This window comes from Alternaria arborescens, assembly GCF_004154835.1.
Source record: "Alternaria arborescens strain FERA 675 chromosome Unknown contig_36, whole genome shotgun sequence".
In the NCBI taxonomy this organism is placed as follows: domain Eukaryota; kingdom Fungi; phylum Ascomycota; class Dothideomycetes; order Pleosporales; family Pleosporaceae; genus Alternaria; species Alternaria arborescens.
Genome location: NW_021167891.1, coordinates 85,080 through 107,902, shown reverse-complemented (window position 1 = coordinate 107,902; position 22,823 = coordinate 85,080). Strand labels below are relative to the sequence as shown.

At 51.0% G+C, this 22,823-nt stretch overlaps 7 protein-coding genes across 7 annotated transcripts; 5 read left to right on the top strand and 2 right to left on the bottom strand.

Annotated features, from left to right (window-relative positions):
• Window positions 1–2,193: 2,193 nt before the first annotated feature.
• Window positions 2,194–3,685, top strand: AA0111_g10512 (hypothetical protein; the record flags this gene model as incomplete). Its single annotated transcript, XM_028644270.1, has 2 exons — window positions 2,194–2,650; window positions 2,955–3,685. 2 exons carry the CDS (start codon window positions 2,194–2,196, stop codon window positions 3,683–3,685), a joined length of 1,188 nt encoding a protein of 395 aa, XP_028501868.1.
• Window positions 3,686–5,393: 1,708 nt separating this feature from the next.
• AA0111_g10511 (hypothetical protein) lies at window positions 5,394–6,980 on the bottom strand (the record flags this gene model as incomplete). The annotated part of the gene is made up of 2 exons (XM_028644269.1): window positions 5,394–6,263; window positions 6,714–6,980. The coding sequence occupies 2 exons, from the start codon at window positions 6,978–6,980 to the stop codon at window positions 5,394–5,396; spliced, it is 1,137 nt and encodes a 378-aa protein (XP_028501935.1).
• A 3,460-nt stretch (window positions 6,981–10,440) lies between these two features.
• AA0111_g10510 (hypothetical protein) lies at window positions 10,441–12,047 on the bottom strand (the record flags this gene model as incomplete). Its single annotated transcript, XM_028644268.1, has 2 exons — window positions 10,441–11,357; window positions 11,417–12,047. The coding sequence occupies 2 exons, from the start codon at window positions 12,045–12,047 to the stop codon at window positions 10,441–10,443; spliced, it is 1,548 nt and encodes a 515-aa protein (XP_028501932.1).
• A 1,163-nt stretch (window positions 12,048–13,210) lies between these two features.
• Window positions 13,211–15,001, top strand: AA0111_g10509 (hypothetical protein; the record flags this gene model as incomplete). The annotated part of the gene is made up of 1 exon (XM_028644266.1): window positions 13,211–15,001. The coding sequence occupies one exon, from the start codon at window positions 13,211–13,213 to the stop codon at window positions 14,999–15,001; it is 1,791 nt and encodes a 596-aa protein (XP_028501900.1).
• A 497-nt stretch (window positions 15,002–15,498) lies between these two features.
• On the top strand, window positions 15,499–17,571 carry AA0111_g10508 (hypothetical protein; the record flags this gene model as incomplete). The annotated part of the gene is made up of 1 exon (XM_028644265.1): window positions 15,499–17,571. One exon carries the CDS (start codon window positions 15,499–15,501, stop codon window positions 17,569–17,571), a length of 2,073 nt encoding a protein of 690 aa, XP_028501912.1.
• Window positions 17,572–18,927: 1,356 nt separating this feature from the next.
• Window positions 18,928–19,926, top strand: AA0111_g10507 (hypothetical protein; the record flags this gene model as incomplete). The annotated part of the gene is made up of 1 exon (XM_028644264.1): window positions 18,928–19,926. The coding sequence occupies one exon, from the start codon at window positions 18,928–18,930 to the stop codon at window positions 19,924–19,926; it is 999 nt and encodes a 332-aa protein (XP_028501901.1).
• Window positions 19,927–21,392: 1,466 nt separating this feature from the next.
• Window positions 21,393–22,313, top strand: AA0111_g10506 (hypothetical protein; the record flags this gene model as incomplete). Its single annotated transcript, XM_028644263.1, has 3 exons — window positions 21,393–21,410; window positions 21,463–22,079; window positions 22,133–22,313. 3 exons carry the CDS (start codon window positions 21,393–21,395, stop codon window positions 22,311–22,313), a joined length of 816 nt encoding a protein of 271 aa, XP_028501915.1.
• Window positions 22,314–22,823: the final 510 nt, after the last annotated feature.

Below are 22,823 nucleotides of genomic sequence, written 5' to 3'. Positions count from 1 at the left end.
GCGAACATGCATCTACCAATATTTTTTTTCTACCGAGAATCTCCATCGAGAGGTAAGGCACTGGGCAGGATCGCGCGCTCCGGTCCATTCTCTCATCGCGGCTCGCGGCTGGCGGCACCTTAGCCTAGTGCTGCCGACGTGCATCATTCTCATCTTCGAAACACTTGCCGAAATTCGCTATCGTCCAATATCGGCGCCAAGCGTATCCTTCGTGGCTGGCAGGCTCTCCAAGGTACGAGCACTAGCAAATCCGCTCCGAGCCTAGCGGCTGTAGCCTCGCCGTGTACGCCTGCGTCTATGGAGCGGTGAGGTTGCTCGGAGGATTCTTGCTTTATCGATTATTGGGGGATGTGATGCATAGCGCAGCAGATCACTCTGCCCCCAGGGCACTCTTACTGCTCATCAGCATCTAAACTTCGTCACGAGGTGTGAATGCATCAACACGGTCGTCTCGATTCTGCTGCTCGCGCAGCTGAGACTGGCCGTAATCGGACATCGGGTCGTGAGATGCAAGGTGCACGAGCATCAGCCACAACCTTTTGCAGCTTCTCTCCCATGCGGCGAGCAGCAGGAGCGCATCACGGACTCTCTCTGGCCAATGCTCCTCAGCTCATTTCTGCAAGTCCGACTGTCGGCAATGCAATCCAAGCGAATGACGGAGCCTTCACCATATCTTTCCACGTGCCGGCCATGCGCTTAGTCTGCAGGGCGCCGAATATAGACGTACCATGTATGCATAGCCAGCACACGGCATGAAACACATCGATAGCCATGAGGCCACGATAGAGTTTGTCTCCACCGAACATGTACAGCACGTAGATACAGGTCGGCAACGTTGCTCAAACTCGATATGTCACCTGTGTGTAAACATGGTCCGTGGAGTTACCTCGGAACTATCCTTTCACCAGCGCTCGTTCACTGCGGAGGATGGGAAGTCCCTGGGTCCCGACATGATCGACGTGGTTGTCGAGGCTGCACCCCTGGGACTCAATACACGTCAAGATCCACAGCGGACCCTCGAGCGTCTCGCAATTGTCCACTGGCTCGACGCTCGACGCTCGATGCCCTGGTAGAGTAAACACACGGTCGACCGGCCCTCCGACTGAAGCGGCCAAGGACAGGCCCATCATAGCCCTTGGCATTCTCGGGCTAATTTTCATCATGCAGGGCTTCCACGTGCTGACCCTTTTAGCGCTGCCGGGGCCTGCTCGTCTGCTCGCTCCTTTGCCTGGCCGGTGTCACCCCTGGATCCTGGCATCGCTTCACGTACTCTGGCTGCATGAGCCCACGCCATACGCTCCTCAAACGTCACATTTTGTCCGTGTCTGCTTACCTGTCATCCAAACTTCGCTACGGTCCGCAAACACGACCAGCTACCTGACTGGCAAGCGGTCATGGCGACATCAGGACCATGTCTGCCCATTATTATGCGCTTCCGGAGACCCTTCGCGGTGGAGCCACGGGCGCTTTTCTGCGCGCTCTCTCGACGTAAGGTGGGCCGAAGGGTGTTGCGCAGGAAGTCGGCCATGCCACCTAGAGTGGGGTGCAATATCCCAAGCTAGAGCCTATAGTGCCCTTCCAGAAGAGCCACGATGCGCATCCAGATGCAGGGCGTGGTTCTGCTAGCCCTCCTGCCACCACCGTTGAGAGTTTATATGGCGTGAAGGGTCTTTACAGGCCTAAGCTGATACGAGTGTGTGGGCTACGCTGCACTGCATCCAAGCCTCGTGCTAATGTAGAAGCTAAAGTGAAACGATTTCCCCAGAACCCACGTTGTGTGGCTACCCACCAGGGGTCAGGATTAGGATGCCAACACTAGCCTAGGGCCGAGCATGGGGCCCGAAAGACGCTATCCATCAGACCTGATAGCAGGTTATAGGCTCATGCCAGCCATGTCCTGCTACCATTAATCCTGTCTCTCTACCAGTTTTGCTTCACCCTCTTAGTCTTGCTGTCCCTGACTTCGTTTATAATATTTGTCTCTCACTGACATCATTCCTTCCTCAGCGTCTGGAACAAGGCACACAGCCATCCTCAACCCCTCGTCATTTTCCCCTCTTGGGAGCCCGGGAGCACCCTTCACCCGCAGACAGTACTTGATATTGTCAAACGCTTGGACCGCATTCGTTTGGGCCACGCTGACATAGCAACGTCGACATCGCATATACTCTCACCGCCTCTCGCGGATCCTCGATGACTTCAATTCTCCACTACCGAGACCCTATCGCCTACAGGAGTGACTTCATGAGTACCTCCAGCTACCACTCGCCTCACATGGATCAGCAGAAGAGGTCGCCGCCTTACGAGGGCCATTCTTCTGGCTCAGAAGCAAGACAGCTCACTCCTGGTGCGAAGAAGCGACCATCGAGAGCTGGTACCCGCAGCGTCACTACTCTCACCGCCGCTCAACTTGAGCGAAAGAGAGCCAATGACCGAGAAGCACAGCGAGCGATTCGTCAAAGAACGAAGGACCACATCGACACACTTGAGCGCCAAGTTCGCGATCTCACTGCGCAATTGGAAAACAATTCGTCGACCAAGATGATGGACCTCATCAGAAGAAACGAGGAGCTCGAGCAAGAGAACTCTGTCCTCCGCGCTCGTCTATCACATGCCGTGTCGGCACTGGGAGTCCCAGAATCAGGAGCAGGTATGTAATACTGATTTCATTCCTGCAAAAGCACTGTCCAATTGTTCGACTCACGAGCTCGTTGGGCGTTGTTGTTGCTTTTTGGTGTCTCGGGCCGCGACCGTTTTGGTGCAACCGACCCTCTTTTCGCAACAAGTCACATCTTTCTTTTGCCTCATTTCCCGCTTTCCGAGTCTGCGGCTCGATTGAGCGACGTGCAGTATCTGTAACGTTGGTTTCCTTTTAGAGCCCAAGCGAGACGAGAACAGCGATTTTCTTCTGCAGTTGACGTGATATCAATGCATAGAGGCTGACATCACTACAGCAGGCGCACCTTCACCGAGTGACCGGGTTCATATGCTTAGCCAACCTCGGAGAATGTCTACTGGAACTGCGAGAAGCGCACATTCAGTGCCCGAAATAGCAACGCCTGTGTCGCAACCTGGACATTGGCAGTCGCAGCATACGTACGCCCATCACGTCTCCTCGCCCCATGTTGATACGCCACCTGCCATGGGTGAAGTCCAAGCGCCACAGCACGAAGGAGTTCGCTGGAGTCCTCACCCTGGCCACCCGCAGCAACAGCAGCAGCACCATCAAGTTTCCATGCCAGTGCAGGATGCGTCAGTCCATGCGGTCGAGCAACCAAACATGTCATATCCCAGCCCATATGTCATGGAGAGCAACGCGCGAGCCATGTCTTACCCGCTTGAGAATGCTTCCATGGTCACCTCACAGCCTATGCCAATGTCCGGATACGGAACGCCCACTTCGCATCCTTCGCCTCATGCCTCGGAATACCAACGGCACATGAGCGTTCCTATGCATCACCAGCCGGTTCAAGGCCAGGGTCCGCCTCAGCACCAGCAGCATCACACGTCTGCACCCTACGGCTCCTACCCAGTTGGTCCTCAGCAAGGCTACCCACCTCAAGTGAGTCACGGTAGCGAGATGCCCATGATGCATGCCCAGCACGGTCAGCCTCAGATGATGAACGAGCAAGGCCAGCACATCATCTACCAGCCGTATCAGTCCAACATGAAGGTTGAGCATTGAGGATGAGCACGACTCGTCTCAAACATGTTCGCAAATCCTTCGTGGCTGTAGACCGTTGGCAGGGGTACCAGGGAGACGATCCTTCGATTTACCAGAACGTCCATTTCCAGCAATCTACTAGACGCGCGAAGCACCCTAGAACAAGCCCATTGTTCAGCTCGCAATCTTCCTCGAGACGGGACATAATTGCCAGCGACACGCGGCACTGCGCGGCACGGTCTCGATAGGCTGTATTCTTCGGCGATATAACACAATTGTTCCGCAAGGGCCCTTCCGAATGTGGTATCTCGCGCCGCTGCTCGATTCTGTCGATGACGGCAAGACGCGATCTCGCGGGAATTGATAGGGACGACCAGGCCTTGATCCCTTTGGGTTTGCACGCTAGCAACAATTGCATTACCAGCCGTGTCCATACGTTCACCGCATCGTTGGTCACCCGTTTCCAAGAACGCCCCAGCTTCGGACAATTTCGCATCACATTTTTTTTTGGATGGACACACAGTGCCCCCACGATCGCATGAAGCGCGATGAAACATCAGCACGGAAAGCCCCACATGCGGTATGTGGAATCACATCAAGATTGCAGTCGCCCGTCTATGCAGACAGACCCGCCTTGGGACGCTACAGCTTAGTGTGTTTTCCCTGGGGAGAACTAGCACCACGATGGACGGTGAAGAGGTGGATCCGATGATGATGGATTTGGTGGAAGGCGAAAGAAGACTGGGAAATGAGCAAATGGAACATTCCGTGGATCCTCCGTTTTCTGCGCGCCTGACCGGGGGCCTCGTCGCGAGATTTGTGAGCGGCGTTTTGGGCTTCCAAGTCGCTTCCTTCGCTTCCCCCTTAGCTAGTCCGATGGGCTGCTTCGATGGTGCGCTGCAAAACCGTTCCTGAAGGAGCAATGCAACCGAGATAGCCCGACATCCGAGCATCCGTTCGATTCGCCCATACCACCACACACGAATACATCCGCCGCTGTCCGTCATGGTATTTGTCTTTGGTAACTCGCGCAAGGGAAACATGCATGGCGCATGTGGGGCTAGCTTCCAGAAAGTCTGCTAAAATTTCCTCGTGCGGTCAAGTCTCCACCAACGCTGAAACATGGTATGCCAAATACACTTTACGAGCTATCTACAAGCTACACTGCGCTACACCGGTCTCTGGTCACGCATGCAGCATCGGGTCGTCGTGAAAGTTCCTACTATTGTGGATTATCGCCGGCCCTACTGTATCTTCCGTCGGTTGTGTTCTTCCGATGGGCATAGAAGCGCCGTAACGCCGAACGACCGTGGCCAGCAGAATTTTGGCGTGCCTTTTTTCTGCCCACCCTGCGGAGCCTTTTGTTGCCAAGCCCAAGGTGTGGAGTCTTTGCGTGGCGTCCCGCGGATCCGAACACATGGGACACATGCGTTCGGGCGCACTTCCGCCCAATCGCAACTGCAGCTTCTCGCAGTACGGCGCCTGCGCTCGCTTGCGTCTGCATAGGGAAGCGTTACCGATACGCAACCATACGAAGTGGACTTCAGCTCACCGCATTGTACCTTGATCCTTGATCACGGTGGTTTGTGTGCATGTTTGTCACACCGCATGAACGCTTACGGAACGGATGGTACACATTGACCCGGGGCGGCTGGGCAAGACTTGACAAGACATCAATGGTTCATGTACACTACGACTACAGGCCCTTCCTAGTCGCGATCGCTCTTCATTATGACGTCTTCGCTGCGGCTGCCTGTTGCGCGCGTATCAGCTGTAGCTCTCTGGGATACCATCGTTCGCCAACGTCAGGGTGACTCTTGATCCTGTTCATCAGCGTTGCCTCGCCGAGATGTCCCCATCTGCCTTTGACAAACGTAAACTCGACGTCGTCTTTGCGCTGCTTCCTCGCCTGGTCCCTGAGCTTTAGTACTTCTTCAGGGACGTCCATGGCTTCGAATTGGGCGTCGTAGCTCACGCCTTGGAAGAAGGGCACGGAGTAGCGCGCGCCTTCGCCTTTGCGTGGACTGAGGACACGATGCGTGGTTGATGCGCAGACACCATCTGTGAGAGCCTCCATACCTTGGCCGATTGCCACGACAAGAGTGCCAGGTATCGGCTTGCAGTCTATCCATTCACCCTTTGCGTTTTGCGCTTGCAGACCAAGTTGATTGGAAGCTTGCAACAAGTAGCTCGTCAGCATACTATCTTTGTGCGGACCTACGCCCTGGCGCTTGATCTCCCACTTCTTGCGATCCATCTCGCTCGCTTCAGCTGGCAGATCTGGTACATCGACCTCCGGGTACTTGACTATCTTGAGCTTGTGCTGCTGGTCGCGATCGAAGAATTTCTCAAATGCAGTAGAGGGAAGTCCAATAGCTTCTGCTATCAACGATGTGAAGAGCGTGGAAATGTGCGACATGCGACGTATGTAGTCCTCATACACTGGTCGAAAAGACGGTAGATACTCTGGCGAAGGCCATTGGTTTGGTGCGAGAAGATTGTGGTACAGTGGGGCGTCGAGTCCTGGTATGGGGTGTGGAGTCGAAAGATCGAGCTGTTCTCTGTGGTCTGGATTGAATGCCGTGGTCTCGTTGTCGAGCTACGAACGAATGTTGTCAGCATGCATTACGACGAGTCGGAACAAAAAAGAAAAGTGTTTTTTTCAAAGCAAGAGGAAGAGAAGGACAGGTAATGGCAGGGGAGAGCGAGCGCAAGTTTACGGCCTTCGAGTACATATTGTTGGCGTCGTGTATTTGGGATATACCCGGGTGATTTTGATCTTTTGCCACTGGCGTTACTTTGAGGGCATTGGAGGTTTATTGTGCATACGCGTTACGGGATTACGGCCGGTTCTTATTCGTCGCTTTCCTGCTTCTTCCGTTCTTGTATCATAGTTTCATAGACCGATTTCCTTTTATACCATGCATAGCGTAGCATAGCGATAGCTTCTAATAAGACCATCGTCATATCTGCACATTACGGCCTTCTTCTGCACATCTATCGCCCAGGACTTGAAACATGAACAAACTCGAATGAATCACAAACTCACCCTACTCCAGCCCAAGAAACTCTTCTCATTCTTCATTTCGATTCTCTCCTTCTCTTCTGTCGGCAATTCCTCAAAGAATCGCCCGCACTCCTTGATCACATCTTGAATCAACTGCCCAGGCAGACCCGTATCGCTTAGGTACAAGAACCCCACGTTCAATAAAGCGGAGCGCAAGTCTTCTAAAAACCGAGGTTTCGTAGCGGGGTCCAGAGCTGCACTGAGCGGGAGTATGGGTAGGGTCGTGAAGGTCTGTGGGACATCTGCCATGTTTGCGGTGTATGTTGAGAGACCAGTCGAAGCGGCGATGCGTGCCACCGATATGTGACAGTGCCTCTGATAAAGCGCAGTGTTGCTGATGATGTTGTTGTCTGTGGGATGTAAATCGCGGCCCCGTTCCGTTGTCGCTCTCCTGCCTTGTGGTCTATCGAACTACCCCGCCTCACACCATACAGCGGGGCAATCACACCAAACAACTCCTGTCTTTCTGACTGGTCGCGGGAACTGGTTCCCTGTAGCGGCCAAAACTACTTGCTTCACTTCCCGCCTCCATGTTTGTTCGGCAGAAGAGAGTGTAAAGACGTGTGCGCCCTAGTACCGAGCCATCCATTTGAACGCCAGACCAACAGCTGTGAGCTTCAAGCCACCGATGACGAGGATACTGAGGGCTTCGAAGATCATGACTGTAATTTGAAGTGGATCTTTGTCTCGAAGAGGAATGTGTGGATGTGGAAGAAGTGTTGCGATTGGTAGAAAGTAGGTATTCTTGTTTCTTCGAGGTAACTTGATACGGGGTAAGGAAAAGGAAACAACACGATGTTTGCTTCTCTTATATACAAACTGACATCCACTTCCCGAACAACGGCGCGCCCTGTCGCCTCGTGCCCACACGCCTCACACACGGAGCTGAAATAAGAAACCTGAACCCGTTTGTTTTCGCTGCCGTCCGTTGGGCAGCGGGATGACTTGCTTGCTGGCTTGCTGGATGAGTAGCTCGCTTTTGCTCCACTCGACCGTGGTTTCCCCAGTTATCTACAACGATCGAGGCATCGCATCGCAGCCCGCCGTAGAGAAGCATCTCCACAAAAACACTTTCGGCGTAACGGCCGGCGTTGTTCGACCACCAATTACCCTCCACGTGCTCATTCATCTATCATCATATGCAACCCTCAGCATCACGCGATGATATCCGCGGAACAGAACCATCGCATACAGCGCTTGTCGAACTTCACCTACACGTACGATGCTTACTCGACTGTTCGATCGTGGACTGCACTCGTTGGGCAGGGCAGCATATGTACGTGTGACGAATGTCGCATGCGCGGTGCGGCGATATGCACGATCAGCGGTGGAAAAATGAGGCTGGTATGCAGGTGTAGCGAAGGCGGTTAGAGGGTCATGTGCTACGTAGTGTGTACGACGACGACGACGACGACGACGACGACAGCGACTACGGGTGATATCGCGTGTGCGATAACTGTCGGATGTAGGGCCGGGTGGAAGCTGCGATTGTGCTTTTGTATGCTTTTCTCAGTAGTCCTATCCGTTGTGCATACGTTTGGTACATATCGGTGTTCCTGATGTAGGTAGTACAGTAAAGTGGGTATCCGCGGCTGCTGTTTATCGGTCTGCAAGGGAAGGCAGCCTCCACGAGCAACGTTGAAGTCACAGCAGGATCCAGGATGGCGGATACGGGATACGAGAAAACCAATATTGTGTAGCACACCTTCATACAAAGAGGAAAGAAAAACAACGTTGTGCCAACCGGCCGCCTTCCAGCTCTATACTTCTTTCTTCCCTCATGTTTAGGCTACCTACCCGGCCTGTACTGTCCGCAACCACGAAATAACAATTTCAATACGCTCACACCCACCGTTCCGTCTTCCCCCGCCCGCCACATACGCCATACGCAACCACCAGCACACACTCATGGAAAAAAGGAGCAATCAAGAGAAAACAAAACAGTCGCAGCATAGCCTACGTCACCCCAGCCTTTGCAATTTCAACGATCGGTCAACCATCCCACTCTCATGTCCATCCTAACCCACATATGCCTACAGCCCCGAACCGTCGCCAAGACAACGCGCATTACCGTTACTTTGCCCACACGACCTAGAATACATGTGTCGCAGATCATTCAACGGCATTGCATCGGAGAATTAGCATCTCGAACGCCCCAAATTACCCCTACAAACCCGGCTGGGCAATATGCATGTCAGTGAGTACGTTTAAGAGGAGTTGAGTCAAGGTAAGCGGGTCGAGGGGAGCACGGACTCTATATAATTTGAAACATAACACTGCAGGTGTTGATAGGCACGTGTGAGTCGCATCTCTTCGGCAGCCGAACATCATATAGCATATCCAGCGTATCATATAGACAACGGTGAGTTTCCCGTGCAGACTGCCGACTCAGTGAATGCGGTAGATCATGACACTCGCGCCGTTACCCCCTAGAGAAGTGGACAGCGAGCAATACGACTCAGACGCCTACAGCTACTTACCGTGTTCGATAATTCTGATATCAAACCGTCAAGTAATATGTGTATCATACTAGCTGCCATCACATCATAATCCACCGGAATACAAGTGATGTGCAGCGTCGTGATCACCGCCCACCAACCATCGACACGACAGCCTCTGTTCACTATGATCAAAAGGCGATAGACCACCGAGATATAACTAATATGATGCGTTATGATCGCCACGCCCCCCATCTGCCACCCCATCTGCCACCCCATCTGCCTATACTATACTATCCCCTCCAACCCATCACTTCGGCATCTTCCGATCGCATATACAACTTTCTACCCGCCATATAGGCAACAACAGCCCACATTTGACACATGGTGACTCGCAGAATAAATAGTTCAAACGATCATATACAGCATCCCGACGGGATCATCCGCTTATATTCGCTATCCCCAAGCCTTAACAGCGCGCCTCCTCCCTCCTCCCTCCCCACTTACCAATACCCTCCCTTACTATAGACAACAGTACAGTACTCGCCCCGGCCCCCTTCGTTACAGTCATGCCCGCCCATGTCCACGCTGTTGTTTTTTTTCTTCTCAAGAGGGGGGAGGGGGAAGGAGCTTTACCAGACCTGGACTACTTTGCTCAATTGGAGACCACATACTTGCCGACACGCTTCTTCCCCATGCTTTCTCCTTTTCCAAAACTGCTTTGACCCTTTCATCGCCCTTCCGTGCCTAGGTTTTTACCGGGAAACGCCGGAACACATGCTTCCCGCGGGCGTCCAGGAGAAGTCAGAGTTGACTTTCGTAAAAAAGGCGCTTTGACGCTGTTGAGAACGAGATTCGCCGTCTTAGTTGTTTGAGGCGTTGAAGCTACTTCCCGTCTTTTGAATTGATATTAGTGATTAGTCTTGACGGGCTGACGGTTCGTTCGCGTCTTTTTTTTTTCTTCAGCCGAGGTTGCCGCTGGTGTAACAATGTAATTTCGACTCGAGAACTCGGAGGGTTTCTCGGCGCGGGACAGCAATGGAGCGAGTCGTGAGAGAGTTAGTCGGAATGGAGGAGGAGGAGAAGAAGCGGGAGAGAATGACATGGTTTTGCAAACAATTGTCATTGGAAGTGTACATCGCTAGAAACAGTCGATAGCGCACGACGGACTAGGAAAGAAAAGTACCACTGCATGCTCTACACGCGCGATGCCAGTCGCCCCGTATCATGATCTCATACCTCATACCATCATAAAGCCATGAAATCAGACCCTACCTCTTCTCCTGCGGGTAGTATGCCGGCTGTCCCTCGAGGCTCTCACCAACACCCGTCCGATAGCTAGGCGGCGGGCCTCCAAAGCTCACCTGACCACCAGGCGCTGCGCTACCACTCTGGTTGGGAGGAGCATTATTGTTGGATGCGCCCATGCCCAAGTCGCCTGGCGTGACAGTACCGCCATCGCCTCCACCAACAAGAACAGTCTGCTCATTGCCCTTCTTATCCTTGACTTTACCAACAACCATGCCCTTGGCTACAGACTTGATAATGGCTTTCCTGCTCACGCCAGTTACATCAATGTACACCAGGCCGACGTTCTTGACGCCGCCAGCGAGGTTGGTCGTGATTTGTCCTGCTTCGGCGCCGTATTTGTGACCGACAGCTGCAGAGGCGGCTGCACCACTGCTTGTCAAGAGTTGCTTGCCAGAGTGCGAGATGCCGTCTGCGACTGTGGAGAAGGCGATCAAGCTCTTGTTCAGCAGTCCGGGTTTGTAGTTTGTGTTTGGTGTGCCATCTGGGTTCACGCTCTTGGCGTGTGTCTTCTTGTGGCCTGCCATTCCTGCCGCAGCGTTCTGAGCGTACTTTGTGAGCTGGCCTACAGTCTTGGCCGAGTAGCCAGCGACACCGGTTGTAAGGGTGTTGATCTTGCGGACGCGCTCGTGGGTCGCGGGCTTGAAGACCATGGGCTTCTCGTTGGGCTTGGTCTTGCTGATAAAGTTCTCCGCACCAGACACCATCATGTTACTGATGTAGCTGGAGCCGGTGACGACGAGGCGAGATGCGGCGGCGGCATTCTGTACAAGGCCGGAGTCTTTGTAGGCGGGATGGCGGGCCATTTCGAGGTAGTCTTCTTCGAGCGGGCGGATGTCGATGCGCTTGCCGTCTGGGGAGACGACGATTTCAACGGGATCTTTACCTGTGTTAGCATGAGCGATATGCGTACGCGCAAAAAGGGTTCAAACAACATACTCTTGGAGCCCTGCTTCAGTGCTGGGTCGGCGTGGATCATGGCACCCTCAGCCAGCTCACCGACGACGCTACCATTCTCCTCGTCGACCAGAACGACCTCGCCATTGTTGCCGCTGCCTACGTAACCCTCGCCTGGTCGGTAGTCCTGGGGGTTGTATGCCTTGACGTCACCCTTGCCCTTCTCGTGCTGAGGAGCTTGCGCACGCTCGAGGAAGGCTGTGCACTGCGCCAAGATAGTCTCGAAGGTGTCGACGTCCTCCTGCGTGACCGAAGTCGAGCCCTTGCCAATTGGCGGGAACTCAATGCGTGTGAAGGCGCCGCTCTCTGGGCCCAAGTCCCATCGCGGTATCAGGTAGCTGCGCGGCGGTTGGTGGTAGATCTGCGTCGTCGCGGGGAGTGGGAGGTCGAGCTCAGGAGGCAGGTTCAAGTGGAGGTAGAAGTCTTCTTCAGGCGCTTCGTTCTGGCCGCGCGTGTTGCTGAGATCTGCAAAGGGCGAGTTGGTAGGGACCATCAGCAGCGAGAGCGTCTGCGGCCCTGAGGGTGTGAGGGGGCTCTCTTCTCCCTGCTGGATGTGGTAGGCCTTGATGCCTCCGACCGTGTAGAGCAATCGAGGATCTCCATGGCCGCTCATGCTTGCGATATGTGTCTCGCGGGGTATCGAGCTTGGTTGGTGGGTGGGAACAAAGACAGAGGAGCAATTAGGCGTCTCTCGAGGGGTATAAGCAGGAGGGGGTATCTTCTATTTTGGTGTGCGAGTGCAGAAGCAGCAACCTTTTTATGGAATGCAAGCGACAGGGAGTCGACTGTCCATCTGCAACCTGCTCGAGTTTCGGCGCTTGCAGGTTACGTCAGAATGCCTGTCGCATAGCCCACGGAGAGCTCTAGAGCATGGCGAATCATCGGACATGTGGCTGTGCAACTGCGCCACCCAGAATCAAATCTACATTGCGCGTGTGAAGATACATACGGTCGTTTCTCCGCTTTCGCGCCATTCGCGTACCATCTTTGCCCCTTCACATGCTAGTCGCTTGAGATGTGCAAACGACGCTGGCCTCGTGCTGAAGATCTGGTGCTTGTATGCGCCTCCGAACGCGTCATCCGAGGTCTTGTCGTGGGTTTGGCACTTCTTCTCGATAATCTCATGGATCTATCGCGTAGTGTTTGGTGAAGCTAATATTCTTTCTACAACGACGGCGTCAGCAGCTTTCGTCATCTAGCTATTGCGGTTAGCTCCACCTAGCTTCCGCTTTGTATCCTCACACCTATCTCGTGGAGCTCCAACTTCTGCTTTACTTTCGTCGCGCTTTACGCCCTAGATCACATATTGGGAATGCGTTTGTAAGGCACTTTATAGGCACGATGCTGGACAAACACGAAGATCTGTTGCCCAAAGAGATTTATTGGCTGCTTCAAGAGGCAGAGAGCTGTATTCAGCAACCACAGGATGCATCGCTTGCGACGGCAAATTGCGCGACATCGGCAACATTGCTATAGTTCGCGTATGTGACAGCGAGAGGCTATAGGAGAAACGATGCTGTGAGTAAGTTTTCCTGTGAAGTCGCTCGAGGATCGGCTCACTTGCGTGATGGTGGACTTGAGCTTCAGTCACACTATAGGGACCGAGTGCTGGTTATCATTCACAATCTCGGGAGCGGATTCACACACACTCTCTCTCAGTCCGTGCGCTCGTTCCTGCCTATATAGTATATCAAGCCTCACCTACCAACTTTCCATTGCCGCTCAACCCACCGATCGTACTTTCAACACTGCAATCAATCGATCAATTTCAAAGCTATGCACACTCAAGCTAGACCCTCTCCTACTCACCCATTCGAGGTGTCGTTTCTCACTACGCTACCCTCGGAGATTCGTAATCGGGTGTACGGATGCCTGTTCAAACGCGAAGATTCAGTTCTACTTCATAATGCAGATGCTTTTCATCTGCCATGTCGGGACCTGGAGAATTACTACCTTGGCCTACAGCAATACTATGACACATATGAGGCTGAAATTGGAACTGACGAAGAGTTTCGGCCTGACTTGCACCAGGGACTCGGCCTCTTGTTATCCTGCCGCCAAGTATATCAGGAAGCCTCTGGGATCATGTATGGCGGAAACACGTTTGTCTTCTCCAGGATTTTAACACGTCACACCAACATCGGCACGAATCACAAGCACCAGGAATATCTCCAAATCAACTACGCTGGTCAATGGCTGACAAATATTGGACCGCAAATCTTCCGTCTCACGAAAGTTGTCATTGATGTCGACGCCATGTGTGCGTGGTACGGATGCCACGGTGATCACGAGCTGGTTGATTTGCTACCTATATTACGTATCGTATGGGAACATCCCGATCTCAGCAAGGTCATCAAATTCGAGAACACTGGCAGAACGCTGGACGGTCAGGAGATTCTCAGGGCGGCGGCCACTGACGGAGCGATTCTACTCAACAACTTGCTTGCAACTCTTGCCGTACAAGACGTTCTCGACCTCCGAAAGTATTGTTTTTCCCGTCGCCTCATGCATTCGGTCGACGTTGAGTTGAGTTCGGATCGAGTGGGACAGGGTTGTATACGTATGAACCTTGGAGGAGGGGTACTCTGGCCGTTCCGTGCATCAGATGAAGGCAGAACAGTCCAATGGAAGGCGCAGAAGAAGCGCCACTCGTTCGAAATTCTACCAGAAGACGTGCGAGAGCGCATCGCAGGATTGCTGATGCATAACCCAGATGGAATTACCATTAACTTGACTACGCACACTATGCATGGTTTCGACTTCGGTCTCTCCCAGACACGCTTGCTCGACATGTACAATCTAGCGAGACTTGCAACACGCTTGAACAACATCACATTGAAGCTGACTAGCGATCAAGCTATCACAGATTTTGGAAAATTCAGGAAGGTGAATGATTTCATGATCAGGCGTGGCAGTGGTTATATCTATGCAATGGCCGAGGACTTCAGAAAACACAACGCACAAACCATCATGCTGGAGATCGCGCCTGCTGAGGTGATTGCTCTCTCGGCTGTCCGAGTCAATATCAATCACTTGATGCATTATTTAACCTATCCACACTTCCATCCTGAATCCATCATCCGTTTGATGCTCACTCCGCCTCCAAGTACCTGCGCACACCAACAAATCACTACAATCTCGATGAAAAAGCTACAACGACAACTCTTCCTCCTCCTCTCCGATGTCATACAAGAGACAATCGAAGAGCATACCGAGTCACTGAAAACGAGCACAAACTTCGCCCCAGCTCTTTCCAATCAGATGAATTCTTATTGCGACTTCTGGATCGACGGGTACGGCAAGCTTCTCCACGCTGTCTTTGAAGAAGACAAGACCACGATAAACTTCAGATATGGCAAGCTCAGCATGAAGGAGTTAGGGGTTCTGGGGTACAGTAGGGCTGCTGGTCTGGAATCGGTGGTTGAAGCGTATATGTTAGAGAGCGAAATGGAAGATACTGATTTCTATTATCAAAAGGTTATACTTCGTTGGGGACGGCTGAGGTGGCAGTTATATGGTGATTGGAAGGCACCAGCACCGCCGGGTTTGAGAAAGTTGGCGCCGTAATCTTAGATGATTGCCCTCAAGATAATAATTGCGACAGGGATTCGGGGTTAGACAGTGTGTTTGCTCTTTAAGCAGGATCAAGTACAAGAGTGCAGATGCCAGATGTAATGAGTCGACTGCAAGACAAGAGGAAGTAAGCGTGGAAGAGGTAATCCGACATGCATTCTCCGTCGCCTTCTATTGTTAGGAGAACGCTTTGCAACGTTTCGGTAAACATTTGTGGTTGGTTCGTACTCCGTGGGGGCGAGAATACACAGCGAATGAGAGCTTCTAACTTTGCTTTTCTGAAAGTGGTGTAACTCAGCCGTCCTGTAGTTCAGCCTTCCTGCAGCTCAGCTTCCTGCACTCCAGCTTTCAAAACATGTGAGACAACGTCAGCTCACATAGTGTTTTTGCAGTAGATCAATGGTTTCCCCGCAGCTTTTTGAATGCGCCTTCCGTCCATATCTCATCTGACCCCACTTCTTACCTACCTAATTCCTCTGCCTATCCACATCATGCGGTCTTACCATATATTCCGTAGCTGGGCCCTGGAAACTCTTACTGTTGCTCTTGCAATTGTCCTCATAGCCTCGATTTCGGGCGTTTTAGCATTCTACAATGGCAAGCCGGTACCGAACTGGGGTAACAACTTAAACCTCAACGCTCTTCTTGCGCTTCTGTCAACGATCCTTCGAGCTCTACTTGTGATTATTGTCGCTCAAATAATATCGCAAAGGAAATGGGACTGGTACAGCGTCAAAGAACCCAGACCATTAGCGGATCTACAGCAATTCGATTACGGTAGCCGAGGAGCATATGGCGCGATGCTTCTAGTACCGACTGTTTTGTCCAAGGACCATATAACACTTACGGCGGCACTTGTATTACTTACGTCATTCTTGGTGGGGCCTTGCGTTCAGCAGGCCAGCGGCATAGCACCATGCTCGCTCCCTAGCTCGAACATCAGCGCGTCGCTTCCTTTCGCGCATTGGGTACCAGGAGGTGGAACAGACTTCCCGGAAACAAGCATCCCTCAGCCAGAAATTATTGCCGCAATCATATCGAGTGTCGTATCACCCAACGGAATCGAGAACCAGGTCAACATGACATGTCCCACGGGAAATTGTACTTTCGGTAATCTGATTTCTGGACGCTCTCAGGACAGAACCTTCAACGACGATAACCGTACTGCACATTCGACTGTTGGAATGTGCAACATATGTACCGATGTGGCGTCCCTCATGACTCAAGCAGAAACACCGACTTCAGACAATCCTTGGTTGAAATACCTTACATTACCTAACGGGTTCAACTTCTCAATAGACTCTCCCAAATCTTCTGTGGCTATGATGAGACCAACCCCAGACCTTATTTGGATGCAACACTTACTAACAGACAGCGCCAGAGAGGCATCCAGATGGGCATATGTCAACGCAACCCTCGTGACTTCCGTCAGTAACCCCAACACTGCGTCTGTTTGCAGTCTATACCCGTGCATGCGTACGTACACTAGCATAATTAAAGACAACCAGTTGCACGAGGAAGAAACGCAGTCTGAGATAATGCGCATCGATTCAGCTAGTCGCAGTGCATACTTGGATGAGAACACAACTGCTCATTTCAACTTTGAGGAGAATCTCGAAATCTTCAACGCTCATTCGAACAACGAATCCGGCTATGCATCAATAAAGGCGCCCTGCCGAGTAGGCGAACATACCTTCCACATGGAGGATCAATTGCCTGAGGATATTAAGACAACGAATCTATCTCTACTTGACTTCGGTAAAGGGAACACTACCTCTTTCAACGTCACTTGGCCCAACCAGTGCATCTATCGGCAAGATGCGAAGTTTGTTAAAGCGATCGCCACAGTGATGAACGGTGATATCTTCGACGGTTACTGCGACGAATTTCGGATTTGCATGAAAAACGAGGTTTCTCAGGGAGAGAACTACGACTCTTACATGTCTAATGTAGGTGTGGGTTCAATACTCCGATCGCTAGTTTCGAATGAAACAACTCATAAAACGGTCACGAAAATCTTCGATTCTATCGCAAATGCCATGACCAACAGATTTCGATTTCAATACGGCAGCACGACCCCAGCAGGTACCACAATTGAGTCCTCAATCTCAGACTTAGTCCAGGGGATAGCATGGGAAACGAAAATCTGCGTTTCGATGCGTACAGAGTGGCTCCTTCTTCCCATCGGCCTCACCTTCGTCACATTCATCCTTTCCATGTGGACGATCATCACAAATTGGCAACATCGGCACAGCATACCGATTTGGAAAGAAAGCATCCTGCCACTACTTTTTTACGGCCAGGATATCGCGCCACGAGATGCTAAAGCTTTGCCGATACAGCCTTCTGACAAAGATACGGGTGGCGATCAGGTGGAAGGGCTGATGGAAGCAAGTACGATGGCGGCTGCTAGCCGTAAGATCATGGTGAGTTTCCGGTTTGATGGCGAAAAGACGCACGATACGGATGATCAGGTAATGAGTTCAACTGTGTCGTTGCTAGATCAAGACATCACTCCGCTAAGGAGACAAGATAGTCGGGTCAGTTCTATGGTGGAATCTTGATGCTCATCATGATAGTAGCATAAAGCCTAAATAAGATACCCGTAAGGTAACATACAAATCTCAATACACGACGGCGCAAAGGCATCAAGTATGCGTACGATATCATTGGCAATATACAACCGCATCTCCAAGGCCACCCTAGAAGACCAAGCGTAAGATCTTGCGAGGATATAAGCTGGTCTTTCTTAGCTTTCAACTCCTCAACATCCCAGTTCGACCAGACAAACTCTCCCTTCAAGAATTCTGCCTCAGGGCTGACAATCCAAACTGCAAATGACGCTGGTAGTTCGACTGCATCATATGTTAGCACAGGTTCGGCTTCACTCCAAAACAAAAAAACAAAAAACAGATTGGTGTAAGGTAGTTCTACAAGTAAGCGGAGCTAGTTGGCCTTAACTCCAGAAGCATTGGGCGGAAGTTTAGTCGTTTCTAATTGCCGTTCAATCGCCGTGCTACGTCGACCAGCAAAGAGAATTTTGCTTGCTCGAATGTAGATCGAAACCAAGCCACCCAAACATCGTTTCAGGGGGCAAGTCGTGTGTCATAGTCAATCCATAGACCATGGAAGGAGCAGAATAGAGTATGCAGGGCACGAAATCGCTAGTGAAGAATGCAATGCTTCTAGAAACTAAGAACACTAGGGATCAAGATGGCAATGCTGGCTTTACAAAGGTAGACCGGACAGACTGTAAGGCAAAGTCTTGACTTGCACAACGGCGATACTTCGATCCTAAGACCGGGTGACTTTGAGAGGTGCTATGCTATGCTAGCTAGCTGCTTGAAATGTCGCACGATGCCCAGGTGAGTGCTGGAAGCTCTGGCCTGTCGTCATTGGTCATCGAAGATACGCCAAGATCTATCCCCACAGCGGATGGCCAAGAATTATCCACTTGGGCTTGCCGGATGCCCAGGATACCAAACAACTAGCCATAATAGTGTTCGCTTGCATAACATTTGTCCTTGTGAGAACCGCTCTCGCTCTCGCTCTCGTTCGCGTCAACCAATGACCGTCGCCCTACAAAGTTCACAACTCCGGCGGACCCAAAGACCCATATCCATTCTCATATAGTCTCGGCAGCAGTGGATAGCTTGCTCAAAGCGATCGGCTTGCCCGTGCAGTCGGTGGTAAAAAAAAAAAAGCTATCACCTTGACCGTACACTCTAACTCCGAGCGGACTTTAGGTGTCCCCGAAGCTGGAAAGAAATTCGAATGTGATTCTACTGCAACATGGGCCTGCCAGATGTTACTTAGGTACGTATCGCGGAACGTTCAGAACCATTGATATACATGCACGCATCTGCTCATTCTCAGAAAATTCCGAACTCGCAATTATCTTCCTTCACGTCTGCACAGCTATGTTATCGCAAAGTCTGGCTTTTTTACTCTTTGGAGGAACATTCGTAACGTGTTTATCAACAGACAAGTTTGACACCCAACCAAACTTCGATGTTGCACTCGTTGACGTTGTCCCGACTGTTCCTACGTTCGAAAACCTTGCGATCCGAAAAACTGGCGAAGTCCTTGTCACTTCTGTTGCCTCTTCCTTATTATACCAAATTTCGCCCAATGCTAGCTACTTGCCTGTACTTGTTGCCGAAATACCCAATTTTACGGGTATACTAGGTATCGCCGAGCTACAGACGGATTTGTTTTACGTTGTTTCCTCCAACCTGACTGGAACCGCCTGTTCGAACGCGGTCTGGGAGATCGACCTACGCAACTCTACCGTTACACCTTCTGGAGAAGCCTCTCACCAGGTAAAAGCATCTCTGATCAAGGAGTTTTGTACGGCACGACAACTAAACGGCTTGACTACTTTGTCCACGAACGATACATCCAACCTTTTGATCTCCGACTCGGCGAACGGTACGGTGTACAAGCTGGACGTCAAAACCGGAGACTACAACATCGTCTTGGAAGAGCCAGAGTTTGATCCCCTTGATACGGGTATAAGTGTTGGCATCAACGGCATTCACGTTTACGATGAAGCACTATACTTCACAAGCCTAGACCAAGGGTTGTTTGCTAGGATTCCGATATCTCTTGAAACTGGCTGTGCTACTGGCGCGGTCGAGATCCTTGCGACAAACATCACCTACGGCGACGATTTTGCGATCTCTCCTCAGGGTTCGCACGCTTGGATAGCTACAAACGGTCCTAACGAGATCGTCGAGGTCGACATTGCGAACAAAACCCAGCGTATAGCGGCCAGTTCTCCTTTCCTAGGATCTGCATCGTCGGTAGCATTTGGCTATTGGCAGTCAGAGAGGATTCTATATGTAACTGGTGGATTGGCTGTTGGAATATCTTCTAACAACACTCGAGGTCATCTCGCCGCCGTTAGGTTAGACTGAGATTAAGTTTGAAACTACCGTTATTAGAAGCTGAAGTCGAGGTTCGGTTCCCTTAATTTGGGGCCGCCAGGTAGGCATTAGCTACGTAAGAGTATCACAGACTTTGTATAGACTGTATGGGGTATATTTTGAGAACAGGGATAGCTGTTGCTGCAGGATCCTGCCAGGCTATCGTGTCCGGAGACCAAATGGGCACGATTGCTCACAAGCACCGCGGAGGGAGGTTTGTGAGCCATAGTCAAAAATTTATAATCTGTAATTGATCCAGTAGATTGTAGTGAGAATGAGCGAAATGTTTGTTGTAGAATCGATTCACTTGGGCAGGGAAAGCCATCATGTGCAACGCGCTAATCCAGTGCGCCAAAAATGAGTGATGACATCAAGTCAGTTAGATTTCCAACATCCTGCAGTTTTTCTCAGAACATCGAGCTGCAGGTCTTCTGCAATCCATATGAGAGCAGCATTCGTGGCTGTAGGGTTCAAGGCTGCCTAGGGAGTGGCAGGCGCTTTCGCGACTCGGGGTTTCGCTACATAAACTTTCGCGACTCGGTCTCTCGCGACTTGGCTTCTTGCGACTTGGCTTCCCGAGAATGGGGTTCTCGCGACTTGGCCTTTCGCGATTCGGGCTTTTGCGACTTGGGCTTTACGTCACAACAGGCACACTGAAGTAGATGCGAGGGGTAGATAACAATGGGATAGCTCATACAATCAAAATCTAGTACTTGAACTATCTTTTTTGTTGATTTGTTGCTCCACACACTGATGTTGATCCAAACCGGGCAAACCATGCCTTTTCTTTTAAGCACGACTACATGGCTTCTCATAGCTGGCATCATCTTCCTATCGATTGTATGATACTATCCATCGAGAAGGTAGACAACTGTTCTAACGGAGAGTATCTAGACAATTGCTAAGGGTTTGCACGATCCTCTTTCACACGTTCCTGGCCCCTGGTATTCGCGCTGGACATCGGCGGTTTTTAACTACCACTGGCTTTATGGAAAACAAACCGCTTACATTAACATACTCCACGAAAGATACGGTTTGTAGATCAAATCCGAAGCCCACGGATTTGTAGCTTATTTGTGACTCTAGGCAAAGTTGTGCGCATTAGTCCTCGCGAAGTTGACATTGCCTCCGTCTCTGGGGCCAAACAGATACACTCTTTCAAGGACCCTTTTCTGAAATCAGAGTTGTATGAGCGACTGAAAGGTGGAAACGGGTCTCACAACGTTTTCAGTTCTCGGGATGTTAATTTTCATTCCCGGAACCGACGCCTTCTATCTGCACCGCTCTCAGAATCCAACTTAAAGGATGTAGAACATGTCGTGAAAGCACGAGCTGATCTAGCTGTCGAAAAGATTGGCCTGGAGATGCAGAAACATGGTGCTGCAGACGTTTTAAAGTGGTGGACATCTTTCACAACTGATGTCATTGGAGAATTAACCTTCGGTGACAGTTTCCGTATGCTGGAACAAAGCAAGGTGAAGACCTTTCTTGTTGGATACCAGGTCTAGATTGCTAACACATCACTAGGAGAACCAATACACGCAAGATCTTCGTGCGAATGCCACCTTCGACAGCGTTCGCTTAGCTTTCCCCTCCATCGTAAAGTTGGCTTCGTACGTCCCGCTACCATTCTTCTCTCAAGCTCACAAAGCAACACAGCGTATGGTATCTTACGCCGAAGAATCTATTCATCGCTACAAGAATACCATGGAAGCCGAACCACAGAATCCGAAACCTACCTTGTTTACAAAGCTTGTCAAGGCAGTCGGAGAGAGCATGCCCGAAGCTGAAATGATATCAAATGCGCAAGCTTACATAACAGCTGGAAGCGAGACGACTTCAGTTACTATGACCTATCTCACATGGTCCGTTTGTCGAAATGATTCGATTAAGGCAAGACTTCTTGAGGAAATTAAATCTTTGCCCGTTGACTACAATGACCAAGAACTGAAGGCGTTGCCGTACCTGTCTCAAGTCATCCAGGAGACTTTGAGAGTCTTTGGTTCCGCGCCGGCCCCTTTACCAAGGGACGTTCCAAAGAGCGGAGCTCACGTTGATGGGTATTGGATGCCTGGCGGTACTGTTGTGCAGACCCAGTCATACAGTATGCATAGAGATGCAAGCATATACCCCAATCCCGAGACGTAAGTTACGCTCCAACACCCCGATTGAGAACCAGGAGATAACATGAGACTAGATTCGATCCTTCGAGATGGGAGTCACCTACAAAAGAGATGAAAGACGCCTGGATGCCATTTGGTGCTGGTGCTCGAGGTATGCCATCTACCCTCATTTACTCCTCAAAAACAATCGTTGATGATAGTAGTCTGTATTGGACTGAATCTGGCGCAAATGGAGCTTCGTGCGGCTACTGTTAGGTTTTTCAAACGCTTTCCAAACGCTAGAGTATCGACTTTACATAGATTTACCGACAAGGAAATGGAGCAAGTCGTTTATTTCATTATGTACCCTCGAGGTAAACGATGTCTTATAACTAGTAGCTAGAATAGTGAATCATCAAAACCTATACTTTTACAGAGTAGTGTTCACATAAAAGTGACTACGTCCAAGCAAACCATCCCTTCCCATCAAAGAAGAACGTCTTCGCTAAGGATCTCACGACACCAGTAAAGGCCAGCGACACGCAGAAAAGTCTGATAGTAGTCACACATGTATAATTGAATAGAACACAAAAACCACCTGCTATGTCCAATCATAACTGATTTGAAGTCACTGCCGAGATTTCTGAAAGACAGCGGGCGCCTCGGTAATGCTTCAAGACACAGTAAATCTCCTTGGCTGTCGACTTCAGACTACTAGTGAGAGTGCGTATCTTCTTGGCTCTCGGCCTTCGGGCTCAGGCATTGAGCGAGAGGGTGTGACGTAGC